The sequence below is a fragment of the Xiphophorus hellerii genome, chromosome 21, assembly GCF_003331165.1.
Source record: "Xiphophorus hellerii strain 12219 chromosome 21, Xiphophorus_hellerii-4.1, whole genome shotgun sequence".
In the NCBI taxonomy this organism is placed as follows: Eukaryota; Metazoa; Chordata; class Actinopteri; order Cyprinodontiformes; family Poeciliidae; genus Xiphophorus; species Xiphophorus hellerii.
The window spans coordinates 16,749,995-16,776,388 of record NC_045692.1 but is presented as its reverse complement, the minus strand read 5'-3'; the positions used below and the strand labels follow the sequence as shown (position 1 = coordinate 16,776,388).

At 37.6% G+C, this 26,394-nt stretch overlaps 1 protein-coding gene across 2 annotated transcripts in view; it reads right to left on the bottom strand.

The window, feature by feature from the left end:
* Positions 1 to 25,499, bottom strand: part of malrd1 (MAM and LDL receptor class A domain containing 1) — a 47,341-nt gene extending 21,842 nt beyond the window's left edge. The window contains exons 1-20 of one of the 2 annotated variants that reach the window (XM_032551337.1): positions 25,136 to 25,499; positions 23,792 to 23,920; positions 23,616 to 23,704; positions 22,549 to 22,713; positions 21,090 to 21,186; positions 18,963 to 19,094; positions 18,072 to 18,224; positions 16,857 to 16,962; positions 15,234 to 15,601; positions 13,878 to 14,326; positions 12,290 to 12,377; positions 12,038 to 12,211; positions 11,801 to 11,957; positions 11,194 to 11,350; positions 11,005 to 11,115; positions 10,289 to 10,502; positions 9,946 to 10,193; positions 7,068 to 7,362; positions 2,401 to 2,646; positions 1,104 to 1,261 (exon numbers count right to left, since the gene is read on the bottom strand). In XM_032551337.1, coding sequence (XP_032407228.1) covers positions 1,104 to 1,261; positions 2,401 to 2,646; positions 7,068 to 7,362; positions 9,946 to 10,193; positions 10,289 to 10,502; positions 11,005 to 11,115; positions 11,194 to 11,350; positions 11,801 to 11,957; positions 12,038 to 12,211; positions 12,290 to 12,377; positions 13,878 to 14,326; positions 15,234 to 15,601; positions 16,857 to 16,962; positions 18,072 to 18,224; positions 18,963 to 19,094; positions 21,090 to 21,186; positions 22,549 to 22,713; positions 23,616 to 23,704; positions 23,792 to 23,920; positions 25,136 to 25,313 — 3,714 coding nt within the window. In that variant the 5' untranslated portion in view covers positions 25,314 to 25,499. The remainder of the gene's footprint in view (positions 1 to 1,103; positions 1,262 to 2,400; positions 2,647 to 7,067; positions 7,363 to 9,945; positions 10,194 to 10,288; positions 10,503 to 11,004; positions 11,116 to 11,193; positions 11,351 to 11,800; positions 11,958 to 12,037; positions 12,212 to 12,289; positions 12,378 to 13,877; positions 14,327 to 15,233; positions 15,602 to 16,856; positions 16,963 to 18,071; positions 18,225 to 18,962; positions 19,095 to 21,089; positions 21,187 to 22,548; positions 22,714 to 23,615; positions 23,705 to 23,791; positions 23,921 to 25,135) is intronic. The other variant, XM_032551335.1, reaches the window with a different exon arrangement.
* Between the last annotated feature and the right edge of the window lie 895 nt (positions 25,500 to 26,394).

Here is a 26,394-nt window from a genome sequence, read left to right as displayed (position 1 = left end):
GAAAGCCAGTCAGTAACCAAAAGTTGGCAGTGACTGATAACATGATAAAAATCTAAATATCAATGTTCAAAACAATAGCCACCCAAGAAGAAATAATTTAGAACAAAGTCAGTAGTAGTTTGGAGATCTAACAAACTGTAACCCTGCAATTCAAAACAATATATATTTCTGATAGCATCCAGGCAGACATTACAGATGTAGATCCAGTTCAGACCACCACTCCCACAATTGACAACACCCCCATTTCAACAACATCAACAATTTCATCATAAATGAGCATTAAATAGTAAAAAAATAAATAAATAGCAAGAGTGAATAGAAGCATCTGAAAGTATTTTTAATAAACATTCATTGTCTGTTTTACTCATGAGGGTTTAACTACACTGCCCTGCTGTAGCGCCCAAAATATTATTTTTGATGTCTACTTTAACTGCCCATCATGGTAGTTTAGTTCTAAAACCTTTTCTACATTCAGTTTTCTTGCACATCAAGTCGTTTAGATCTGGAAACTCCATTAAGGATAATGCTATGCATGGTCTGGATAGGAGGGAAGGAAGTCCAAATACACCAGATACCAGATAGGTATTTTCATTCAAGCTGGCTGCTACAGCTAATAATGTTAGGAAAACATTTAGGATAACAATTTCAAAGGAGAGGTTATTGATTTTTTTATGCTGACAGAGAATACACAAAAATAACTTTAAAAAACAGAGTAAAACAACAGACTTTCTTGCCAGAGAAACCTTTTGCTCAAAAACAATGCTAGTAGTAAAACAGCAGAGTCTACTGTATGTTATTACACTTTGACAAGCTTTAAACCTTGAGAATGAGCAGAAAATAACTTTTTTCAAATGTTGGGTTTGGGTTTGTTATGGGCATAGGAGAGGATCTTCAACTCCATGCATTCCTCTCCAACATCCATTGATCAAACACTGGTGAAAAGATGATGCACCATCCTCCCAGCACTTTACCAATTTACTTTGAACATATTTAAATGATTAAAGATAGACTTCACTGGCTGAGTGTAACCATGGTAATCATGACTGGCAGTGGGTGAAATTAATTAATTTCTTCCTTCTTGTCTCAATCAAAACTCGCTCTACCTTGATCAGCAGCCGAATGGTCCCTGTGGCCTTATGGGAAAGGTAGTACCAGAAGGACAGCTTGCAGACAGCACTTGACTCTTTCCAAACAGAGCTCCTTATATGGGCTTTGTCACCTTTCAGTCCCAATGGGGTGGCCTCCAGAAAGACAAAATGGCCTGGAAGGTAAGAGAAGACAAGACAAGATGAAGGAGAAAAGTAACAAGATGAGATTTTTTAGAATCTATTACAGCCACTGCAAAACTGTAGCAAGGTCAAGGAGACTGAAAGGGTGGGGGGATTGAGGGCTAAGGGTCACTGCGCAATCATGAACACATCTTTTAATGTGCCACTGGCTTTTGAAAAAGGGTAGCTCAAGGTTATTTTGTTAAGGGAAATCCATAGAGAGAGAAGAACCGTTTTAACACAGCTGAATTCAAATGAAAAGAAAGCATCTGGGAGTAACATCTTTTTGTCTGAAAAAACATCTGTGCACTGCTTCAAATTACACAGTTTCATCTGTGCCTTGAATGATTTAAAGGGCATTTTTCTGCTTTATTGCTTTACAAGAGTAAAAGTGATCGTCACTTTCTTTTATTTGATTGTGCTAATCTTTCACTTTCAGACATTTACAATTACACCCAGGACTACGTTAACAATGATTTCACAAATTACCTAGCTGTCAGTAGCTTCAAGTCTGAATTTTTCTTCTCCAAAACACAACCACTTTCCTTTTCTAAAGAGACAGGAATTAACAGATGCTGCTGTAACAACTGTCATACTTTTCTGGGATTCTCCACTTCTGGGATAAAGGATAATTTTATAAAGCAGGTGTTATAAAATTGCAGATGGGATGAATCTCAATTGAGGTTTACAAATTGCAAACTGAGATTCACTCCAGTTTGAATCAACTGATTGGTTTTCCAGAAAACAGAAAGCAAATGCAGGTTCTGCTGGGAGAGCATGCAAAATCTAGCAGAAAATCATTTTTAAAATTACGTTTTGAGATTAGACAAGACTAATTTGGAAAAAATACAAGAAATGCAAGCATCTGCTGTATGCTACTTTTGAACTACAAAGAGCCAGATAGTAAGCTTTACTGTTCATTTGGGTTATTACAACGCACCTTTTTAATGAGATTTCAGCTCTAAATCAATAATCCAAGTTTCCATTTTCAGAAAATTTACATACTGTAAAAAAGCTCATTGACTGACTTTGTGATTTGAATCAAACTGTAAAGATACATCACCAGAGGTCAGCAGATTTATTCTTGTAAATCTAAAACAATATTCTAGCTCTAACAAATGGAACCACGTACCGTTTTCATCCATCAGCGTGTGATCATACGGCGGCCGTATCCTTTGAACAGATCCAGTACCGAGAGCCCAGTCAAAGTTATCAGCCAGCGAACTCTTCCAGCCACAGCGACCGTTCTCAAACGAGCAGGAGGTGCCACAGTCCTTCTCGTCTGTACCGTCGTTGCAATCGTAGGTGAAGTCACACATCTGCTCTGGAGTGTAACAGCTGCCTTTTCCACAAATGGAAGCCCCTGGAGGACAGAACCCTGGAAAAGAAGACAAGACAATTCAACAGTTTCATGTGTTCATATTTTTGCAACCAAAATTAGTTTTCTGTGAAGGTCATTCTCTGGTCTAACTAAAGACATTTTGTTTCAGTATTAGATGTGAGGAGCAAGATACTCTATTTCTGCCTGTATGCAAGATATTTAAGTTACTATCAGCTCAAAACATCAGAAAATACTAGCAATATCCAAGATGCAGCCATGCATGATGAGAGATACTATTAATAAAGTTTGTTTTCAAGTGCAGAGTGGTGAAAAATGTAGCAAAATCCACATAGCGGTCTGGGAATGAAACTCACCCAGCTGAAGTTTATATTCAGTAGAATAATGAGTTTCACATCAACAACCTTGAGAACAACAAAACTGAATATATTTTATGTGATTTAATGTCACCCCTGACTTCAAAGGTCATAAAATAATGTAACACAAGAGAAGCTGTTTCCTTTTATCTATTTGTCATTTCGAAACAGTCTTGCAACAGACAGCAATTTCTGTAACTGTATTTAAAATCTCCATTGCTTAAACTGTCAAACTTCACATCTAAGAGTTTGGAAAATAAATAGAGAAATCTGGACTCTAAAGAAGCAACTTTGTGCATTTCACAAACTTAAACAGCATCCCAGCAGTGCAGTAAACCCTTAAGGGCACCCCTCTGTACACAGAGCTGTAGTTTCCTTAAGAAGCTTAGAAAGGACACAGGAGCATGGGGCTTTAAGCTCAAATCACTGTATCATTGATGGCGATACTTGGAAGGGGACGGTGGTGGGGGATCTGCTTCTTTTGGAGCCAAACATTCCAGCAGGGTCAGCGCTTAGCCTTAGGGTGGGGGAAGTGTTAGAAAGGAAGAAGGGTGGTCTCTGTAATTAAAGGAGAAAAAGGGGTATAAGTCCTTCCTAATCCTTTGTTCCTCTTGAGGTGCACAGGACCAGAAGCAATGTGACCCAACAAAAGAAACACAGGAAGCCAGGAAGAGACAGCTCCTGACTCCCGACTGTCCCCTGCATACAGAGGAATTAAATTAGAGAAAAATCATATTTGTCCAGGGAGTTCGCTCAGACATCTTCTATATCAGTCACCACTACCCTATATTTGGTGCTCTTTTAATGTAACCCATGCAAAAAAAAATGGTATTGGAACCATATTTCTATATGAATACCTTCAGGGTCATGATTACATCAGACATCCTGGGTGACAATCTCTAACCTGGTGAATGGATTTTAATTGAGCTCTACATTTTAAACAAAAAAAGTAACCGAATCATATAAAATAAACTGATTACCCAAAGGATTTTCAAGTATGCCAGAGAAAAAAAGACAGTAGGAGAGACAGTTTTGTTGGCACACACCACCGCACCTTCTCCTGATGGTCTTCTTCTAATTATCAGCAAATGTTATAAAATTCTACCAGCAGTTTCATCAGACAGAGACCACTGCAGTTTGTTTTAACAAGCTGGTAACGGCCTAAAGAAAGAATTTATAAAACATTTGGTGCTATATTGCTTGCTTCAGATTTTCTCTTACAGTGTCACATTAACAATATGCACACTGACATCCTCCAGTGTATGCATACATGACTACATTTAAAGGAAAACAAATTTGCATGTTAATCATGAAAGTCATATAACATTTTTATCATCCATAAAGTGCCTATATTATTATGAACACAAACACAGAAACTGTGGGGTGCAGTCGACCTCAGCACTGAATCATGTGATGGTATATAAATTGAAGCTGTGGCAGAAAAAGCCCCCGAGGAGTGATAGTCTGTAATTACAGTTCCTGCTGCCTCTTGTCTCATCAGTATTACTGTACATCCTGCCAACACACAGACAGAAAGAGCTGGATTCAGCCACAACTCTACTCCCTGCTGGCTACTCAATTACTGAGAGGACCTTGGATTTTAGCTCCAGTTCAGTCTTTAAGTGATGTTTTCTTTATTACTCTCTTCGTATTCTTTTCCTTATCTAGTATATCCTCTAATTTTATTGAAAGAAAAATGTATAAAAAGTGATCAAATAGATTCACTTTTCATCTTAGCATAACCTCATTGTACAAAGTCAAGAAAAATCCAGACATGGATATATTTATTACATGTAAACAAAAAAAAAAACAGTTTTGTATTGTCACAAATGAGAGTGATTGGCGATGCTATGATCTTCCTTCTGGCTCTGATTGGTTGTTTTTGACTGGGAGTGAAACATTTCTGCAGATGGCAGTATGACCACAGGGAGAAGTTGGAGGAGCACAGATTTTTTGCCTCATAATTTTTTTGAGTGATAAAATATTGTGATATCATACTGTCACAATATAGTGACAATTCTAACAAATATGTAAAAAAAAAAAAACATTTTTGTTATATGTAAGAGTTACCTACTGCTGCATTAGCTCTTTATGTAGCCAGTGGTGTTGTGGCCATTCTGAAGACAGAGAAAACCCCATTGCTAAAGACATCCAGCTGATTACAGAGTGAGGCAATAAACTTTGGGTCTGACACTTTTGTAACTAACCAAATTAACATAAAGTTGTCAATACTGTTCTAGGTATAAATGAGAGCACTACTGAAAATCAAGAAAACGACCAAAAAACACTGACAGCATTAACGTTTCAATCTTTACTATTTATAAGCCCTCCTAATTATTTTCACTCATATTGAAAAAGCTGGGAAACATTTAATAATCCCTTTGTAACTAACAGAGGCAATAAATCTGCTGGTGTTGTTGTAAACGTTCCCTCATAAAACATGTGAGTAATGTTGGAGAACTTACATAGGACTGAGACACAGAGTGTGAAAAGATTAATTTACACTGCTTGGAAGATATTTCCCTACAAAACTTAACAAATTGCTTCATAACGATTGCATAAACCAGATTGTTACTGTGGGAATTTCCCAGCAGTTATAATTCTCCGACTGCCAAAATTTCCCTGGCAAAGCTGATTAAAATCGCTCACATCTACAGAGAATTGAGACCATTCCTAAAACCAGAAAAAAAGTTTTAATTTGGCTCTTGTGGTATCTTTATCACGTTAGCAGTAATTTTTACAATGTGTGATTAGATTGAATATCTGTCCTTAAGGAAACTAAATGTGCAGCTATTAAATGAAAAGGTGAACAGTACCAAAGTCAAGGCATGCAAACAGCTAAGAAGTTCAGAAGAAGACAGAGCAACAATAGTAAATGTTTTATTGTTATGCTTTTAGGGGACGGATGGTGCACTGTTGACTCAATCTATCAAAACTAACGTGCCACCTGTAAGGACTGCAGTTTTCCGTTGTTAAGAAGCGGTCAAAGGTCACAGCTGTTACCTGGAGACATCACACACACCCAGTGTCTCACCGGATTTTATAGAGCTTAATAAAACTCCCCTTACAGCAGAAGTTTTTACTTGACACTTATCGGAGAGCACATGCAGCATTAGGGTTTCAGTGAGTGTTCCCACAGTAACTCTTCTATATATCAAGTAATTTCTCTAAGGGCAGCCAGCAACCTCAAAAAATATTTCTGACTATTTTAACAAGTATAAGGTTGATTAAAGCATGTCTGCCATATCACTCAGTGTGTAGCACAACATTGTCTAACAACTAAACCTTTTTAGTCTCCATGTATTTAACAGAGTTAAAGACATGGGTCATGCTATCCTTACCATAACCTTTAGTAGTGGCAGAGTCATGATTCTGCCACAACATTGTTTTTAGTTCAAACAATCAGAGTTGATTGTTTGAGCTACATAGGGGGCTATCCGATAAAAAAAGTCTGTTAAAAGCTTCAAAAAACTTGAGACTGAGACAGAGGATCAGCTCTGGAAAGACCTGAAGTTTTCTGTTAACAGATGCCCTCCAAGATAGTGAAAATATTCAGAATATCAATGTGCAAAACCCAAATACTTGAAGGTTGTTCTACAAACTTTTATTTTATATAAAGAGATATATCTAAACCATGTATTTTCTTTTCAATCATGCATTACTTTGTGCTGATCATTTACATTAAATCGCCCAAAATGTATTCATATCTGTGGTTTCAATGAATAATAAAAAGTTGCAAAGTTTTATGCATAAGAATACTTTTGCAATCCATTGAATGTTGCCACAGTTTAAATGAGCTGCTGCACTCTGGACAGTTTGCGATGCCGAAATGACTGATTTAGACTGACACTCCTAGCAATTGTGTAGTTGAGACAGCGTCACCCTGGCAACTCGAAAATGGGAAAAGATAATCTGCTGATCCAATTCAAGAGAACTGTCAGGAATCACACCTGAGAGAAACTCTGAAGACCGAAATCATTAATTTCACTGATCATGAGATAAGATTTCCCAATCTAAATCCCCATCTGTGTCGTTTTTTAAAATATAGTTTCAAAAAGGAAAAGGCTGCATGTTCATTTTAATGTATTCTAAAGTGAACTTTACCTGTTGGAGGAGCAGGAGGAGGAGTGCTGTCTATTACCAACACTGACGGGGAGAGGAGGCATCCTGGAGAGAAGGTGATATCGTCCAGACAGATGTCTCCCTTTTCGCTGCGCCCCACCTTCCCTTCAAACACAACCTGGTAGTCTGCAGAGGAGCTCAGCTGGAGTTCCTTCATTTGCCAGTAGTTGCCCTGATCTCCAGTCAGGTTCAGCAGGAGGTGAAGACTTGCCTCAGTTTTAGTGAAAACACTGAGGGTTCCAATACCGTCTCCAGACATGTGATAGTAGAAACGCATCTACCCAGAAAAACAGTAAATCTGTCAAGAACTGAATGCATCCTTATCATATTTATGTAATTTAAACATGTTTTATGTTGCTCTCCATTTGTGTCTATTATGCCGACACTTAGTTTTAGATTTCATCACAAATATTTAGGTTTTCTTAACATTTTTTACTGCATCTGATTCATAAATGATTTTTATTAAACAATTTAAATAAAACGTGACTTTCTTTCCACTGACAGCAACAAATACAGATCTGTCTATATATGTATTTATAGCTAATATATACAATTTCTTTTTTCATACAACATTTTTCTGTATTTCAAAAAAGGAAAGGGGTAAATCCAAATGTTCTTTGTCATTATTTCTAAATCAAATTTAATTATAAAAGAAATGATAAATAAGAAGAAAAACAGAACCGTGTATACTTGTCATTTATTTCAGATTTTATTAAGAAATATGTTATAGTTATTTCTGCATTTACAATGCATGCTTTTGAATTTTAGTGTCTTAGATTTTTTATTTTTTTTCTCTTTCTTAACTGCATGACAGCATTTTTTCATAATTCTTTATGTTTGGTTTCAATTAATTTCTTGTAAAGTAATGTTTTAGTCTAACTAATCTGGCTAATTTCTTTAAAAATGCATATATTTGAACTAATTACTCATTTAATTTAAGTCTTTCAGGGTTAGCAAAGGTAACGGATTGTTTTTATATCGACTCAGTCAATTTAAAGTCTAGTTGCTCTTTTTCCAGCTTACTTCTTTAATGACACAAAAAATAATGTATTTCTCCAAGATTCAGATTTGAAACACTGATGCTTTATGGGAAAATGGAGGCATTTTCAACTGGTCTTCTGCTGTCTACTTCATAGAAAAAGAAGCCTCTTTCTCTCCTCTTGACTTCACTTCCCTGCTCCATCTTTCCTTCATTTTCATTCCTGCCTTCTCGCTGAGTTTATGATGGATTGACAGGTCAGGATGGTGATAAGGTGCACTCGACACAGAGCCAGCAGGGCAGTCAATCGAGAAATCAGTCCTGATGGAGGCCGACATATGCTGGCACAGAGTTTTGAATAAGTGCATCAGCAAATTTTTCATTGTCATTTTTATGCTATTTTATCCCAAAAATCTCACATGAGATTGTAGGTGCTTTATAACTACACATCAATCTATGATTTAACATTTTTGAACAAAGTTTGGGAGAACGTGTTTTCAAAATTTTATCAATCCAAGTCAAAGCGGAAAGAAACAGCTCTACTACAGATTATCAATGGCAAAGTATACTGATATTATTGGATCTAAGTATTAAGTAATAAGTAGTAGTAGAACATTTACTAAAGACAAATATATATATGTTATAATATATTTACCACCAATGTCAAAAAAATATTTTCACTTTTCTGCAAAATTTACCAACTGCACACTTTTTGTTAAGTAGTAAGTGTAAGAAATAGTATTTCAAAAGAGCAGAAGAAATCTTATGTTTTTTTGAACAATAACAATATTTATTGTTAATCTGTTGCTAAAAGATGAGCACGTTTTCGGGTAACCAAGTGCCACGAAGTACACATCTGATTTTTACTTTTGCAAAAATAAAAATCAGTGGGCAACGCATTAACATTACCACAAATATTCACAGTGCACTGCCTGCATTAGGAGTAGCTACTGTCACATTAGCAGTAGCCTTTACCCTAAAATAAGCTTTTTAACTATTTTGTTTATTTATTAGCCATGTTTAGTAGACTGAATGGACAAATGCTAGTTATACCCCACATGCCACTGGCAGCATTTAGGCTAACATTAGTGTCTTGGCTTATTTTAGCTTATACACTAATTTTGACATACTGAATAGAGTACATCCATGTTACTCAACATGCTTGTGACTCTCCACATGCTATTGAGTACATTGTAGCTTACTTTAGCATGGATGTTAATTTTTAGCTTCAGAACCCTCAGAACCCTGGGTTCCAACCGACGGGCACACTTTGACAAGCACCGTTTAAATTTCCTCAGATATTTTCTAGTGTATACCCGCTGCCACACGAAATTTATGCAGATGACATCCAGCTTTTCCTAATTGATGTCTGGAGACATCAATTGGTCCCTCAGCCAATTGATGTTCCTTTCAAATTTGTTTTAAATTAAGTCATGGTTGGCAGCTCAAACAGGACAAAACTGGAGTTTAAAAAATTTGTAATGGCTCATTAAAACACAGAACAAAAATCAAACCCTTTAGATCAATAACAAATCTTGTCATCAGGCTTGATTTTAGTTTAGTTCCTTATCTCTTCTCGATCTTTCTTATCACTTTTGGTTCAATGTAGACACTTAATAAATCCTTTTATAATTGGCAGAATAGATTTTTGCACTGCTCTGATCTACTCGTACTTTCTTAAATAGAAAAGATCACCCTCTAAAATATGGAGAGCTCATGTTACACAAATTTTACTCTATGAATGAGTTTTCTTTCAATGTTAGCAATGGTTTAAAGCTGCTTTTTGTGATTTTTCTTTTAAAAAACATGTTTGTATAGTTAGGTTATGACCATCTGATTTCAAAATTAATTTGAGAATCTGTACAACAAATGTGGACTCACCTTGCACTGTGAACTCCTTCTGCTCAGTAAGGGTCCAATCACACGAGCGGCGTCACCCACCGCCTGAGGGAATGAGCTCTCCAGGTAGAGGTAGTGTCCAGCAGAATCTCTCAAGGTGTGGTCACTGGACGGGCCCGTTCCAACAGTTGGGGTGCTGCCTGCTTTGATCAGCCAGTCAAAGTCGTCCTGTTGGCATTGGCGCCAAGAGCAGAGGTCAAACTCAAAATTGCAGCGTCCACTAAAGCCCTCTGAAACACAACAAGAAGAACAGAGATATCAACATAGGTTTTCAAATGATTTGGGAAATAATCTTTCCTCACAGATAACAAACGTAAGGTCTCACTGCAGATGAAAGGGTCCTCATCTGAATTATCCCCGCAGTGGTTGGTGAAGTCACACAAATTGTCTTGAGGGATGCAGTGGCTGTTTGCGCAGGCAAACTGCTCTGAAGTGCACGGCTGGCCGGATGGAAGAATGGGGGAGCAATCCTGGAAGCTGACATCATCTATCACTATATCCCCCATGTAGCTGATCCCTCGTTTCGCCCTGAACACCACCTGATGGGGAATAATTCAAGGTTGTGTCATTTTCAGGAATGTTGAATAAAGAGATACAGGGTAGTAGAGACCTGTTATTCCTAATTTCCAGTGGGTTCCTTGAGAAATAATTTATTCATTAATAATTTTATTGCTAAATATTAACTGTCTTTAGATAATATTTCCTAATAGAAATACCAGCTCCTATGGTGCATGACACGATTATCTGTTTAGAAGATGACAACTGGCAGAAATCAGTTTTGGGGACATTTTTAACACCAGTGTAAAAAAGACAATGATAACTTAACATTCAAGATGAATCATGATCTGTTCAGATGTTTGAAATGTAGACAAAGATAGCTGAGCATTTCAAAATAAATCAGAATTTGTTGTAGTTGTCAGTAAGTAATGCTTACTTATCATTAAAAATGATAAGTAAGCAGGACATATACTGTATGTAATTGCTTAGAATTTGAGTATGTCACACATTACAAGATCTTGGGTGCAAAAATAATCAGCAGACCTGAAAGTCATTTAATAAACCCAAAAACATTTCAGCTCGTTTCCATCTGTTGCCTTGGTTACCAGTCTGAGACCAAACCACATGGGTGACGTTTTTGTGTCTGAGCAGCACCTGTAGAAGAGATAAAAATCTCTAACATGGTTCTGATGGGACATTCATTTCAACTCAAAGTTTCACTGGGGTATTTACTTGCAGGGTTCCCACGGTGAATCCACTCATGTGGTACCAGAATATGAGGGTACACTGAGGAGCAGTGGAGGAGATGACTGGTGTTTGGAGGTCAGAGAACTGACCATAGCCGCCGTTTGAGCTGTCTGCATACTTATACCAACCCTTAGGGCTGTTACTACAGAAGGAACAACACAGAATAGCAATAATTATGTTATTGAAAATCAATTGAATTAACATTTACAGAGCTTTTGCCATTTATTCCCCAAAATTGCTTTGCACATTTCTAAATTCTTTTGCAACAATCTGTAAAACAACCACTCCTTTTGACAATTTTCTATAATTAATCATTTGTTACAATTATTCCTATTAACATCAATCAGTGGCTGCAAAGTGGGGCAGTTGGAAGCAACTGTTGACTTGCAGCAAAAAGGCCATGATTTTTACATGGGGTCTTTCTGCCAAAAAATCAAAAATTGTTGTTAATCATAGTTCATTTATGATTTAAAAAGAAAAGCATCACTACATTCTTACAACGGCAGTGACACACCTTCTTGTTTGACAAATTTGTTTTTTCAATCAACTAATGTGTTTTAAACGGATAGGAATATTTATCTCTGGCTCTCACAGAGTGTGGTCATTAGTTGGACGGTGGTTCTGCTCTCCGTCATGACTGCTTTCCCCCTGGTCGGCTGCCCAGCGAAACACATGGTTCACACTGGAAGAAGGACTAACAACAGTCCAGCCACAAGAAACACCACCTTCGAAATCGCATCTTTCCTTCACTGAAAGAGAGAAAGGCATGCAACTAGGAAAAAAGCAGGTCAGGGAAGAATAATAGGTAGTAAGAACTACAACCATTTACCGCAGTTTGTTTCATCTGATCCATCAGAGCAGTCCTGCTTGAAGTCGCACACTTGGCTGAGTAAAACACACTCCCCATGTGTTCCACACACAAACTGCCCCTTGGAGCAATTGTTGGGTATGACCGTAGGGGCCGGCGTGGTCAGTGGTGGGGTGATCAGAGAAGGTAGCTCTCCTGCAATATAAGACGGGGGGGTAAATAAAACATTGAAGAGCTGCTGCCCTGGGTTTATCTGATGTGTTGAAGATTTACCATGAAACAGCTGACAGTCCAGGAAGGAAAGGTCATCGATTGCAATGTCTCCTTCAAAATCATCTCCAACTGTGCCTTCAATTAAAATCTAAAAACGGGAAAAATTACTGAAACATAATAGGCAATAATATCAATTAATATTAGTTCTTGCTAATTGTTTGTTTTATGGATAGATCATAAAAACACATCTCAGCTGTTATTAAAATCCCTGCAGTTATTATACAACTATTCTTCAAAAATATCACAACATTGTTACAGGTTACACCATTATGAGCTATTGTTTCTTTTTTTTGTCATCATAATGACTTTGAATACTCGTGAATATATTTCCAATCTAGGAGCTCAAGTTTAGCTTCTGTTTTTGTCCTTAAATGTTGTTCTCTTCTTTTCACTGTGCATACAGGCAGATCCCTCTCAGCCAGAATTAAATTAATCAGTGTCAATATTTTAAACGTTTCCCTGTCTGCACTCAATTAAATTAACAAATGGAGCTCCTGTTCCAGTGACACGGCCCAGGAAAAGTCTTTAACTGCCTGTCAAGTTGAAATCACTCATGAGTGATGACAACAGAACATCCATCTCCAGTGATCGATGCTGAGCACTAAAGCAATTAAATGGATCTTCATCATGCAGTGCTGGAATGCATTTGTAAATATGGACTCTTTGTTTCACTAGAGATTTGCTGCTATGTGCTACGGATCTGTGTTTACCCTGAACTCAGGTTTGTCTGGGCCTGCAAGGTGACTCCAAATGATTCACAGTCAGATGTGATTGAAGTTGTTAAGCGAGACAGTGAACAAAATGTCTCAAGAACTTTAAATGTATTTTTGTCTATTGTACTTTTAGACATCTACAGTAGTGAACTGTAATTTTACAACATATAATTCACTTCTCACCTTTAAGTAGGACATATTTATTCTTACATGACTTTTGCAACCCTTTTGTTCAAGACTCTACTTCTAAAATAGGTGTTCAATATGCATTCTTGTATATGTATTTGGTTAGTCGTAATCTTTGACAAGGTGAATGGCTTAAAACATTTAAGTCCACAAACGTTTAGAGGCAATGTGCATACTGTAACTGGTGGCAATAAATAAAAAAATGTCAAGGTGTAGCCCCTGCTGCCCAGAAGCTGCAGTAAAACAGTTTGTTTTGGTATATAATGAAAAGTAGTGAACTGTAATTTTTAAATTACAGTTCAGGTACATTTGTTCAATTACAGACATAGACATGTCCAGTCTTAGCAGGACATGGTGGAGATAAGTACTTGTGGAACTGTTTCGTCGCCCTATAGTCAGATGAAGTTTAACTTGGCTTTAGCTGGTTTATGCACTCAAAGGGAGACTGCATAACATATTCAACGTATAGTAACGTTAGTGTTGCAGTGCCATGAAGTACCTATAATTTATATCTAAGCTGCCAACAGAATTCCCACAATGCATCATGGGGTTGGGGCTGGACAATTGGGGCTGGAGGTGGTAGCACTGTTGCTTTTCAACAAGAAGGTCCTAGGTTTGAATCTCTTGCTGGACTAACCAGCTAGAAAACCCAAGAGAAACTTAAAAAGTCCAAAATATTGATCACTTACCTGAAAAGGTTGCATATTGTGTAGGTACATGGTCTTCCTGTGCCATAGGTTTCCTTGGTTTCCATATTTTGCCCAGAGGAGCATGCCACGGTCTGTCGTGGTTGTCCTCATGTACACCGCGAGGCTGAACACGTGCGATCCAAACATGCAATAATGGAAGCGAAAAGCACAGCGGTTGTGGGGGGACCAAGCAGGGTCCTTGCCAGGCTGGTCGGTAGGTTCAAATACTGGGCTCAGCAGCACAGCTGTGTCCTTGAACTCCTGGGGGAGGGAAGACTCAATGTAGAGGTAATGACCGGAGGTGTTCCCCAGAGTGTGGTCCTTCCAGGGGCCTGTGTTTTGGGTTGGAGTTGGGCCCTGGATGCGTGTCCAGTTAAACACATCTCCTCCACTCGTTTCCTGCTTCCAGTTGCACAGTCCATCTTCAAAGTCACACTGAATTTCTGGAGCTGTGAAAACCAATAAGACTGAGAAGATCTGAAATTGCAAACTTTAACAATTTAAATATGCCCTATGTTCCCTGATGAGTTAAGGAAAGCATTCGATTTTTGATAGTTTGCTTATGATACTACATTCAAACTTTCAAAACATTGCTGAAAATGTAATCAGAAGGGAAAAAATTCTAATGCAATCCATTGCTGTGAAATGTTTCAAATCATTAAACTCAGACAAAGATGATTTCAGCACATAGAACTATTTTGGTCATACACTTTTGGACTTTGGTCTGGTGTTTTGCTTTATTTTTGTCAGTCTTTTCACGTTCAGCTCATTCCTTAGGTTTAAGATTCCTAGTTGACTGTTGTGGTAGTTGATATGCATTGTGAGTTGCAGTCCTTTTTACTTAATCTTAGATCCTGATTTCTTGATTCTTTATTAGCTCTTGTGTCTTTGCTATTTACTTATGTTAGTGTCTTAGTTTCCAGAACCACATCAGATGTGACAGAATGCATTTGTCCTAAAAATGTCCACTTTTGTATCATTAAATGCAGTATTTTCCAAAAACATACTGGAGGTCATCAGAATGTTTTAAGGAAATGCACAGCGGTCTTTGTTTTCTTTTTGGTCAATGTGTTAGACAACTACATGTTGTCGGCCAGGTTCTATTTTTAGTTATTTAAGCAAATACCTTCTCACATATATGGTCAGATTGGTTGGGATGGCTTTTTCCATTTCTAAATGAAAATGTGATTTTAAAATTGCATTTTGTATTTGCTCAGGTCATTTGTGTCTGGTATTAAGGTTTGTTTGTTGATCTGAAACATTTAAGATTGACAAAATAAGCAAAGTCACAAGGTATCATATTCTTGTGCACTTACAGACCCAATTGTTCTTATTTCAAGAAGTTGAGACACTCACAACATCCTTCTTCATCCGATCCATCCCCACAGTCATCCACAAGGTCACAGAGCTGCAGGTGCTCCACACATGCTTTGGTGTGCAAGCAGTGGAAATGCGTGTGCTTGGGGCACACAGCCACTGCCGGCGGCATCGAACAGTTCTTGAAGGAGACATCATCAAAAGCGGAGACTCCATCGAACACGCCAAGGCTAATTTTAGCCAGAGCAATCTGGAAGGGCTGAGTGATGCGCCCCAGCTGAATGGTGACCCTGTTCCACAGTCTCCCTTGATCGTACAGGGTTGTCCATATGACAGTTTTGTTTTGAACTCCTTTGAATCGGAGGTATATGTCAGCAGCCCCCACAGATATACCTGAGTTATAATGCCTGAGGGGATAAGAAGTAGATTGAATCTGAAACTCAGCTGATAAATTTATCCTGACATGCTAAGGAGCACATTGTAAGATAATATATCTATAAAATTATATACTTGTATGAGATACTCTAAATTACAAATTCATCCTATGATAATGCACCCTCCATGATCCCCAGTCACGATACGTGACTAGTGAACAAACGTGAGCTGTGCAGGTTTTCATTTTCCAGAATTCCTATGACCATTAGGCAGAAAAACATAATCAGTCACTTAATATGAGCTTTTGGGACCATAAAAATGCCTGAACATGATTTATTAACATTCATATCTTATCCCGGCCTTAGTCAGTAAGGTGAAAGAAACATTAAACGGAGAGAGGAGGTTATTTTGAAACAGGCTTTACCTGGGAGAGTAGCTATCTGATTCAAAAGTAAGAGTGCAAAAAGCAGAAATGGTTCAGTGAATTCAATAAACAATATCCCCCAACAAAATAGGTAGTTATTATAAATTATTCAAGAATTTTTATTAGTAATATTAATTGTTATGGCTTCACTGTTGCCTTGAAGCAAAAAGATCCAGGGTCCAAAAATCTCAGTCTGATGTCTTTCTGCATCGAGTTTGCATGGGTTCTCCGTGAGTACTCCAGAATCAGAAAAACATGACTGTGGTCTAACTAAATTTTTATGAATTGCAGTTTGTGATACAGACACAGCTGAAGTCTATGCTTAGCAATACAACACAATGAAAAAGTGTGACTACTAAAATTACTGTTTTTGATTTTTTTAAAAAGTTCACATTGCAAAGACAAATGATCCTATTAGTTCCATCATCTCAGAGTTTCACATACATGCCAGTGCATCAACTTTAAAGTCCCTGCTTCGTCCTCTTTGAAGATATACCGAGTGAGTAAACATTTTGAACACATCTATGTTCTACTATGGTAGTAAAATGTGATTTGGAATTAGTCAAACAATGACCAGTCTAAGTTCAGAAAATTATCTCTCCTACTCTGCAGGTAAGACATTAAGTACTCTCAATGTTTCCACAGTACCCTGCCTTTAAAAAAATCTGAGCTACCGCTAAAAGACAGCAGCACTTAGAAAAGAGAAACAAAGGTGGAGGAATGGTGTAAACCTGAAGACACTGACTCCTGGATACAGTAAGACCTATGAGTGTGAATGATCTCCGCTTGTATGGTGATGTTGTACAATGTTACAAGAAAGAAAAACAGTCCATAGAGGGGAAAAGATGTGACATGTTTCTCACCAAAAGGTCATGGTGCATCCTGAGGCTGATTGCTGGAACCAGGGTCCATTGAGAACAGCATTTGGATGCAGACTACTGCTGTTTTTCAGTATAAACATGAAATGACCTGCAGTCATAAAAAAAATCTTGGTCAACATCCTTCTAAATCCTGTATTTTCTTGAAAGTGATATGTTTGACAGCACAGTCACATTTCAACTAGGTAGTTTGTTTACAGATAAGTTTGTCTACACCTTAAATATTCCCACTTGGCCACTTCAGCCAGACAAATCAATTTTATCTACTTCTCCCTTCGGCGTCATGTAGAAGTTGCCATGGTAACCTGCATCATTGAAAACCTTAGTTTCTTCATAGAAAATCTTTGTTTAACCCCACTTTCCCTATTTTTAATTAGAAAGAACAAAGCAGATGTTAGGATGTAGTGCCATCAGCTGGTGATGGTGTAGGAATCACTGCACACGACTGTCAACAACAACATCCTTGAATCAGAACAGCACTATGATTTTGTGTTGATGATGCATATTTTGCCTCCAAAGATATCATAAATGCATGGCAGTCATCTCGAGAGAAATTTTATCATGTTAGCAATTAATGGTTACTGGTTAATACTAAAGCATCCTTCTCGGCAGTGGCAATATGGAATGCTGTTAAACACTATATAGGAGCTATAGCCTTTCTACAGAACAATTAGTACTAATTGGTTGTCAAAACATAACAGAATTTAGCAGCATATTCTAAAAAGGTTTCAAATTATATATATATTTCAATGTTCAATACTGTGTTCTGTAAGGTGTTTCTGCAGGCTCCAATTCTAAACCTAATAGATGTCTTTTTCAGACCATTTCACTCGATAATCATAACAAAAACAACAGATGGTGCTTGTTTGGAGTCAGCCAGCAACAAAGTTAAAGCTGCGACTTGAACAATTCTGTTCAGGAAAGAAACTGGAAGATGTAATGAGGCATGATATACAGTAACATATTGTGGTAAATGAGCAAAATACTGTAGGTTCTCACGTTAACTGTTATTCAGATGGCTGAGAAGGTACATCTCCACATTTGGAGCATATTGAACTACAATTTTTTTCAACAAAATATTAGTTTGAGATGTAGATGATCTTCCAGTATTTATCCAGTATTTTTGGAAGGGCTCAGTACAATTCTTTTCAACTTTAACACATGTCACACTTCTTTGTTTTTCATATTTGTTTCCTCTACCTTTAGTGCTGTTGGTAGTGTGGTCCGGTAAGGGTGGGTGATCATAGTAGTCCGGCGGTACCTTGTCAGATGAGCCCCTGATCCAGTCAAACCCATCTCCAGGAGTGAGCTCATACCAGCCGCATGAACCGTCCTCAAAGTCACACTCAGAAGCTAAAACAGAAAAAGGAAACACTGTAGGGATGCTGCCCTCCTGGGTTATCAGTCCAGCAAGGCAACTGTATGTGATTAGGCTTAATTGAACCAATTTACAAACTCTAAATACTTTAGTTGTTTATTGATGCACTATAATTTAAATCAGCTGCACCTAATTGCTTAAGGATCGATATTTTATGTGCTGATGGTTTAGTACCACAATGTTCAAAACATGTTATTATGATCAAAAGCTTTAAGTGGACCTGTAAACAGATGAATTTAGCAGCTATGCAACTAATAAAGTAGTGGTACAGTCTTTTTGAATTTGACTGGCACACACAAGACAAGACAAGACAAGACAAGACAAGACAAGACAAGACAAGACAAGAAAAGACAAGAAAAGATAAGACAAGAAAAGATAAGATAAGATAAGATAAGATAAGATAAGATAAGATAAGATAAGATAAGGTACAAACATCACTTAGCACTTCTCAGGAGAATAAAATGTTTGTTTTTGTTTGTAATTTTGTTCTTTTAATCACTGTAAGAGTCTAAATATTAACTTTGTATACCTGCAGCAGGTAACAGACTGATGAACCATTACTGTCCAATGCAAACACATATCAAAACAACTGAGCTACAGTGCATTTTAACAGTCTGATGGCAACAGAGGGTGTCAGATAAATCCTGAAAACATCTGTCAGGGGGACTGAAATGTGATTATTTCAAAGTGTTGCTTAGTAAAGTGGTTCTTACGGCATCTGGCTTCATCTTCTCCGTTGGGACAATATGGTGTGAAGTCACACACTTTGCTCTCCTCGATACACCTCCCTCTAGCGCAGGTGAACCATGAAGGAGGGCAGGGAAGTGAAGCGAGGACTCTGCCCTCTGCCAAGTACAAAATAAAAATAAGAATTTAGTACAATTAATGGAGCCCCATTATCTGCACATTATCAAATTTGTTTGAGTCACTGTTATAATTAAAATATTTTATTGAGAGAACGTGCTCAATTAGCATAAATGAGCTTAGTGGCTCCCAAAATGAAATAAATGCATTTGATTAAATTACAGTAATGGTTCAGATTTTGATCAATAGTACAGCAAAGACTCCATCGCGTAAATTAACTCAATGGCACTATATGAGGAGCACGGGAAATATATCAAAACCATAGCCCAGTTTTTTTAAATCACTATTAGCTGGCCTCAGAAATTAATCTTTAAATGTTGCCATTTTCAGAACATATTCTCAATGACCTTTAAAATGACTCATTTTAAACTCTAAGATGGCAACTGCATTACAAGGACAAAAAGAGATTAAAACAGTAAAATGGCAACTGCATTAAAAAGCATGTAATATCTAATAATTTAATGAAATTCTCTTTTTAAAAAGGATTTAATAGGTACAGCTTGGGTTTGTTCAACCTGTCTTGCCTATTCTTTGCACACCAAAAATTCCAAATGTCAGATGCAAGCGTTTGTGGCTCAAAGGAAGCAAAATGCCACTCTGATTATCTTTTCTTGTTAATGTTCCAATGATGACAATCTCTATTCTTTACAATCAAAAGTCATTCAAGAGCATGAACCGATTTAGATAGTACAAACACATCAGTTAGCTGGTCCTTCTTTAGACAATGGTATAACAACAGTACAACATCAATAATCTTCCAGAAGGTGACTATGAGAGATGACTGCCATTACACAAAGAGAGACTAAACTTGACTTCTAAACATTTGCAATAACGGTCTTGGGGAGATTTTCTGGAGTGCTTAAACAGGACAGCGTGCTCACCACACATGTAATGGAGCCTGCATGAGCAGTGGTAGCTCATTATAATTATGCAAGCATGCGCCCTGTGTGCACCCTGCATTGTTTGGTCATTAGGTAATTTTAGCTGTGGCCAAACAGGCCTTGTGTTAAAACTGCAACAGGATCACACCAACATAATGCTGTCAACATTCCAAGAAGACTCATTTAGTGTAATGTTTGGCTCTGCTCCTGCAAAGAGAATAGGGTCTTTTTATTGTTCTGGAAGAAACAAAAAGAATCTTCTCAAGTACCAAAAATGCACCATGCAAAGTGTGATTAGTGTTGGTTTCTCTTTGCTTATTAAAGCCTAGAGTATTGAGCTAATTCAATTTGGTCTGGTGATAGTCTAAAAGACTTTCACATAGATCTTTCACAGTCTGCAGTTTGTCTTTTACATTAAGTGTGATAATTCTGGTTCTTATGGTCCTTTGACACACATGGCTTAGATTTTTTTCATGCCTGGCAGCTTCTGATTAGCTTCAATTGAATGCTGATGAAGTAATTAACGCAGATGTGCTGATGCAGGTCCACATCTAAAACATAAAGCAGTAGGTCCGGGGGAACTGAGCCTGGAAATGACTGGTTTAGTAAATACCTTTTCTGCACTTGAAAAAAATGAGTCAAAGGTCAGAGTTTACAACTGAAAACCAGGGGTGTAAGAAAGGGGATGGATGTATGATCTGTTTTCTTTTTCGTTACTTTTTCAGATTACATTGAACTCTGCATATTAGATGAAAATGCTACAGAATGATCTTCCAGTTGTACATCAGTAGAGAACGCTGTTAAAAATTGTGTCTGAAATGTCACATAAAGCACGATTTATGGAATCAACTCCTCCACTATTGTATAACATCTATGCTCTCTTCCAGAAAAAAGTACAGCAAGCACAATTTTAATGACTCAGTTATCCTGGTATAAATCCAGTCATGGGTGTCTTAATGTCCTCACTCTCATTCATCAGTATTCAAAACAAGCTTCTAGTGCTCTGTTTATGTGTGAGGATATTTCAAAATGTCAAGTTTCATGCGGTGTGTGTGTTCTAAGGTGTTAGAAGTGTTAGAAAGGTATAGCTAATACCAGGCAGAATGACACATCCAGGACTGAAAGACAAATCATCAATGGCTAAGACCTCCGATGCTTCACTGCTGGCTGAAAGTTCCCCTCGAATTACCACCTGGAAGATAAAACAGTCAAACAATGTCACACACATCAGGGACCGTTTTTTTTTATTATTATTATTAGTTTATTGTAATTTAATTAAGCTGAAACTACAGATGAATATTGGTTAAAAAAATCAGTAAAGAGTATTGAGTTGGTTGATGCACAGAAAATGTTAGGGTCAAATGGAAAAATTAAAGAAATGCATAAAAAGCAGCAGGGTTCACAATATGAAGAAATAGAAAAATAACCGCAGTTAGATAAAATTAAAACAAATCAAGACAAATAGACAAGGAAAGTTAACTACACCTGCCATGCAAATTTATCTATCTTAATTATCTAAACTGGTGGTCATTTCAGTCAAATGTAGGTTACATATTTTTAAATATTTTCCAATGAAAGCAGAGAAAGAGCTTATAAATGTAGTGCAGTCAGTACCAATATTAATGGTACGAATACTGTATGGTAATATGCAGTTCACTGCAAAAGTAAACAAACCTTCTGAAGTTTTTACACGTTGTCATGTTACAGCCACAAACTTCAATTCATAGTATTCACATTTAGTGATAGACCAATACAAAGAAGGGTGTAATATGATACTTTAAAGCAGAAGTGTCAGAGATCCATAGCTCAGGAGAGAGTCAGCCAAAAGGGCTATTAGTTATCCATCAAAGCGATTAATGAAAGAAATCTATAAGAAGCCTTTCTTAAAGATTTCCACAAGCCATTTAGGGGAAATGTTTACAAGTGATACTCTAGTTTGGTGAGACCAAGATTAACCTTGTCAGTCTACCTTTAAAATTTAAAAAGGTTTACAAGATACAGATACATTTACAAGATATTGTAGAATTTCATGGCATTTCATTTGCTCAACCTTCAAATATTTTTAATGACAAAATTCCTGAGTGAATGATTCCAATTTCCATTTTCAAATTTAGGCAAATATGTAGATTTCCCATCCTGAAAACACCATAAATAATAATAATAATAATAATAATAATAATAAAAGACCAATCCTCCATCAGCAGCTCTTTAGGCCTCACAGTGAAATCAAGCTCCTAAACATGCTGACCAATACCACTGAAACAGGAAGTGAATTAATGGAGCAGAAGGTGAATGTCAGCAGATGTGACCTCTCTTTATTACCTGCAGACATCCAGATGGTAAAGAGGCAGAGAAGAGGACTGGGTGACACTGACATACTCTGAAGATATTGAAAGGACACTAACAGCAAACTCACATCCAGATGGTCTCTGAGGAGTCCAAATGGGTCAGTATACTTCCCCGGTACACTTTGCTATCGCTCGGGTCATTTGAGCTGCGATTTCAATTTTAATGTCAAACAACTATATGAAATCATTGTGTAATTATGACAGACCTGAAAGCGCTGATTGCTGGAGAAGTGAACCACTGCCCGCAGCCATGTTCCCTTCTCTAGTTGAATGGAGTGTTTCCAGAGTTCAGAGCTCTGAGCCACCAAATGAGGCTGAAGTAGGATCTGAAGCTCTCCATGTCCTGTCCCAGCATAGTGGTAGAAGCGTATCTGATGAAAACAAAGAACATGTTGGCCCTACTTATTTTGAATCTACAAAATCCCTCGTTTCCAAATGTTGTGTGTTTTGAGACTTTTCAAGACTCAAATTCTTAAATATCCTAATGGATTTTTATTAGGACATCTTTGACATGCAAGTCCAAAGATTTATTGTGACCTAGTTTATTTTTCAGTGTTTAAAGTTTAGCATCAGCATCTTCCCTGCCAGGTGACAGACTGGAATTGCTGAGGTTAGGTAACGACGCAGTGATGGTAGAATGTGACTTAACAATCGGGAGGTTTTTGAAACAGCTCATTTTTCAGACTACAGCTGGGTGTTTTTTTTAATTTTTATAGGACCACTTTAAGAGCTCCAAAATTGTGCACACGACCATTTTAAAAATCCAACATGTTGTCCTAAGAAATATATTTTTATGACATTAACTACACAAGTTGTGTATCTTGTTACTTCAAGATAACGGGGTACACATCCTAGCTCTGCAGGTTGGATTCAACATAATGTTATATTAATTAGAAATAGCACTACTTATTTAGTAGTGATAATTGTTAACATTATATGAATTTATTATTAGAGCATCAGGTTTTAGTGTACTGGAAAATGGAACATGGGGAGGAGTTGTCAAATGAATCCATCCATTCATGGATGAACTTTGCAAGGGGTCGCAAAGTTGCACCCGTTTAGACTTTGTGGAGTCGCAAGGGGTGCAGGTGCCTATCTCCAGCGGTCAACAGGCAAGAGGCAGGGCATACCCTGGACAGGTTGCCAGTCCATTGCAGTAAAGAAAATCCTACTATGGTATTATTTTTCTATAAATATTTTTCCAGACTTGAAAAATGCTCAAACTATTTCCTAAACTTTTAAAGACACTGCTTGTCTTCTGCGACATAGTTACCTGGCAGCCATGAGTAGGCAGGAAGACAGGACTCCTCAGTTCTGCAGTGATCTTTTTTCCTCCAATGGGTGAAAGCGACAGAAAATGTGCTGAGGGTCAAAAACAAAATGCAGACAGTTAAAGACAAAGATGTGTGATTAATACAATGTTATTGTAGGAATATCAGCTTCCCCAACCTGAGGTATTTCTGTGGTCCTGTTTTAGTCCTGGGGCCTCAACTGTTCTGGTCCATTTGTAGAGGGACTCCGAGTTTTGGATCAAATAACAGAAACTCTCCTCGAAATCACATCTTGTATACGTGGAACCTGTAATATCAAATGTTCACTTAAGCTAAATATTTTCTTTCAAGAAAAAAATTTGCGGTTTTCTCTAGAACGTATTAAACAATACCCCTCTCTACCGAAATGATAGTTATAATTTAAAATCAAGACTTCCAAGCTGAAGTGACTGAGACAAGAGATATCTGAAGACACATTTTTCAAAGATTTTATGGATGAAATGAGAGAGCCTCTTGACAGACCAGATGGATGGGCCTGTGGGTGGATCAGTAACGGGCATGAAGCTTCACGTCAAGTCAGAAACCAACAAGGTGGAGGTGAGGTACTGTTATGGGTTGGTATTATAAAAGATGAGCTGGTTGGACATTTTCAAGTTGAAGATGGGCTCAAAATCAACTCCTAAACCTACAGACAATACTTTCTTCAAGTAGTAATGAAGGAAGAAGTCTGCATCGTTCAAAAACTCAGTGGTTATTATGCAGTACAGCTCTCCATCACAAGCATCCAAGCACTTCTCTGCATGGTTAGCCAGCAAAGGCGTTAAAGATGAAAAACTAATGACATGGCTACCCTTCCTCGCCTGACCTGAACTGAATTGAAAACTTGTGGGCAGTTCTTGTCAGATAAGATAATATCAATCTTTTACTTTGTGGTCAACATACATGGTGGTGGCAGCATCACATTGTGTGGATGTCTTCATTCAGCAGATGCAGAAAAGCTGATCGGAGCTGTTGGATGGACCTAATGAGATCCTGCAAGCAAACTGGCCAGTTTTGAAGACTTGGGCTTGTTTGGAAGCCACAAGAAATGGGTGATCCAGCCATAACTTTCTGTTTGTACCAAATTGTTGTTGAAGCCTGGAGTTTGGCTGAAAGTGGTGGATTAATTAGACAATGATCACAAATCCAACTCTACAAAAGACAATTTAATTAAGGTGTTGCAATGGCCCAAAGTCCATACCTCAACCCAACTGATTTCCTGAGGAGGTAGTGTAAGGTATACACTACCTCCTCAGGCTTTTGGAGACTTTTGCTTAAACAAAAGTCTCCAAAGGGCAATGAACTGAAGCAGCAACAGGTCTATAGGTTAAGTATTGACTACTACCAGTTATTGCTGCTAAATTTAGTTCTACAAGCCAATAAACCATGAGGCGCATTTAGTTTTTCTCGCGACTAGATTGATAGTCATCACTTCAGGTCCGGCTCTTTTAAATTGTGGCCTGGTACAAGATAGTAAACTTACAGTTTTCTTCATCGCTGCCATCTCCACAGTCGTCGGTGAAGTCACACACAGAGTCCAATGCCACACAAAATCCCTGACGGCAGGTAAACTCCTGATGTGAACAAGCACTGACAAACACCGAGCTAAGTAGCAAATTAAGGGCCAAAAGCAGCCACACTGTGCCAAGAAGTAACGCCATCCGCTGGTTATCCAAGTTATTTTATCCAAAACACATTATTAACAATTCCAATTTTAGCATTTTGCTTCAATGACTTAAGGAAGATGTGTAGTTGCGTTTCCCTTTCTGTGCTCAGTTCTGAGAGATATGGCTGACCCTGTTTGCCTGTCTGTGGGTTGTTAGCATGTTGTAAAGGGCAATAAATGTTTTTTTATGGCTGTTACTCTAAAAGGTTACTTTGTGAGTTTATCTGAATAGAATAATATAGAGTAGAACAGAATAGAATAGAACATTTCTAAAGCAGCTCAGACTTTAGATTAAAAGTGCAGAAAAAAGAGAAAAACAAGTTTGAGGGTTTTTTAATATTCCATCTAATATATTAATAACTTTAAATATGAAACCATTTGCTTGTGTGTGGTGAATATTGGATTTTCATTCACTGATACTGATTTTGTTCTAGCTGAGATGTCTTGGGTGTAATTTGAAGTGGACTGTACATGAAGACAGACATTATCTTTTAGCGCCATCTGGTGACAATATTTTTTCAATAACATTCCACCCATTTGCTTACGTTCTTCAAGTCCAGTCCTTTTTGATTTTGAGAAAAATAGTGTATATTTTATGTTTTTCTAGAATCTTCCACTTTTTTATATTTGATCAAGTATGCTTTTCAGATGACCTACACTGATTCTTCTGTGCACGGCCAGTTTTATCTACCCTGAGTCCTTTCCTGAAACCCTAGACAGAGTCTGTCCTTTCTATTACAGTACAGTAGCATACGTGCACTCCATTAGGTTGGCAAGGCAACATATTATTTACAAGGAGTACAATGGCTCAAATGAGACAACAGAGGTATTATTTACTGGTATGACAAAGATCCACTGCTTGATGAAAAATAAATGCCATTGAGGTCAGAGGGCAGCCTGGCAGTTTATCTGTGACCCTTCATTAGTGCAAGGCTCGTTTTCCACAGGCACAGATGTGTCAAAACAAGATGAGAGCCATTTGAACCTTTAATTATTATTTTATAAGCCTTCTTTTGAAGATATTGTATGCAGATATTGAGAGAGCTGTTAAAACAAATCCTTCTTGGTGCTTAAAA